We start from the raw sequence: 992 nt of genomic DNA on the forward strand, positions 1-992 counted from the left end.
ACTCAAAAGTCTGAGCTCCAGCTCAACATAAAGGAGCTAGAAAGGAAGCTGGAGAGGGCCAAGCTCCTGCTGCCACAGGCAAGCGGCTGCAGCCCCGGGGGTTGTGGGATCCCCGTCCGGCTGGGACCATGGTTGAGGGATCATGCAGGGTATGGGGAGGCTCCAGTCAAGAGCTAGAAAATTGGGGTCCTTGTTCTGGTCCCACCATAGAATCTTCCAGAGTGTGCTAAAAATCTACAAAGTGGGGCCCTGGCTGGAGAATCAGAATCTCAAGAGTTAGGGCTTAAAAATATATATTTTAAAGGATCATGGGTGAAAACCATTGTTTTATAGATTACATTTATATGGGTAGCTCATGAGTCTGTATCCTTCTGAGGTTCAAACCAGCACTTTCACTATTCCAGCAGCAGCTGCAGGAGGAGGCTGACCACCTGGGTAAGGAGCTTCAGAGTGTGTCAGCAAAGCTCCAAGCCCAGGTGGAAGAGAACAAGTTGTGGAACCGCCTGTACCAGCAACAGGAGAAGATGTGGAGGGAGGAGGAGAAGATACGGGAGCAGGAGGAGAAGATACGGGAGCAGGAGGAGAAGATACGGGAGCAGGAGGAGAAGATGTGGAGGCAGGAGGAGAATATACGGGAGCAGGAGGAGAAGAGGCAGGAGCAGGAGGAGAAGATGTGGAGGCAGGAGGAGAAGATACAGGAGCAGGAGGAGATGTGGAGGCAGGAGAAGATACAGGAGCAGGAGGAGAATATGCACAATCAGGAGGAGAAGATACGGGAGCAGGAGAAGAAGAGGCAGGAGCAGGAGGAGAAGATTTGGAGGCAGGAGGAGAAGATACGGGAGCAGGAGGAGAAGATACACAAGCAGGAAGAGAAGATGTGGAGGCAGGAGGAGAAGATACAGGAGCAGGAGCAGAAGATACGGGAGCAGGAGGAGAAGATACAGGAGCAGGAGGAGATGTGGAGGCAGGAGGAGAAGATACAGGAGCAGGAG

The 992-nt window shown here is 52.4% G+C and overlaps 1 protein-coding gene across 1 annotated transcript in view; it reads left to right on the forward strand.

The window, feature by feature from the left end:
* Positions 1-3: 3 nt before the first annotated feature.
* LOC105501653 (putative golgin subfamily A member 6-like protein 6) overlaps positions 4-992 on the forward strand; it is a gene marked incomplete at its 5' end in the record, with an annotated part of 2,985 nt that continues 1,996 nt past the window's right edge. The window contains 2 exons of the mRNA XM_011927663.1: positions 4-78; positions 405-992. The exon at positions 405-992 is cut by the window's right edge and continues 7 nt beyond it. Coding sequence (XP_011783053.1) covers positions 4-78; positions 405-992 — 663 coding nt within the window. The remainder of the gene's footprint in view (positions 79-404) is intronic.

This window comes from Colobus angolensis, unplaced genomic scaffold (genome assembly GCF_000951035.1).
Source record: "Colobus angolensis palliatus isolate OR3802 unplaced genomic scaffold, Cang.pa_1.0 Scaffold730, whole genome shotgun sequence".
Classification (NCBI taxonomy): Eukaryota; Metazoa; Chordata; class Mammalia; order Primates; family Cercopithecidae; genus Colobus; species Colobus angolensis.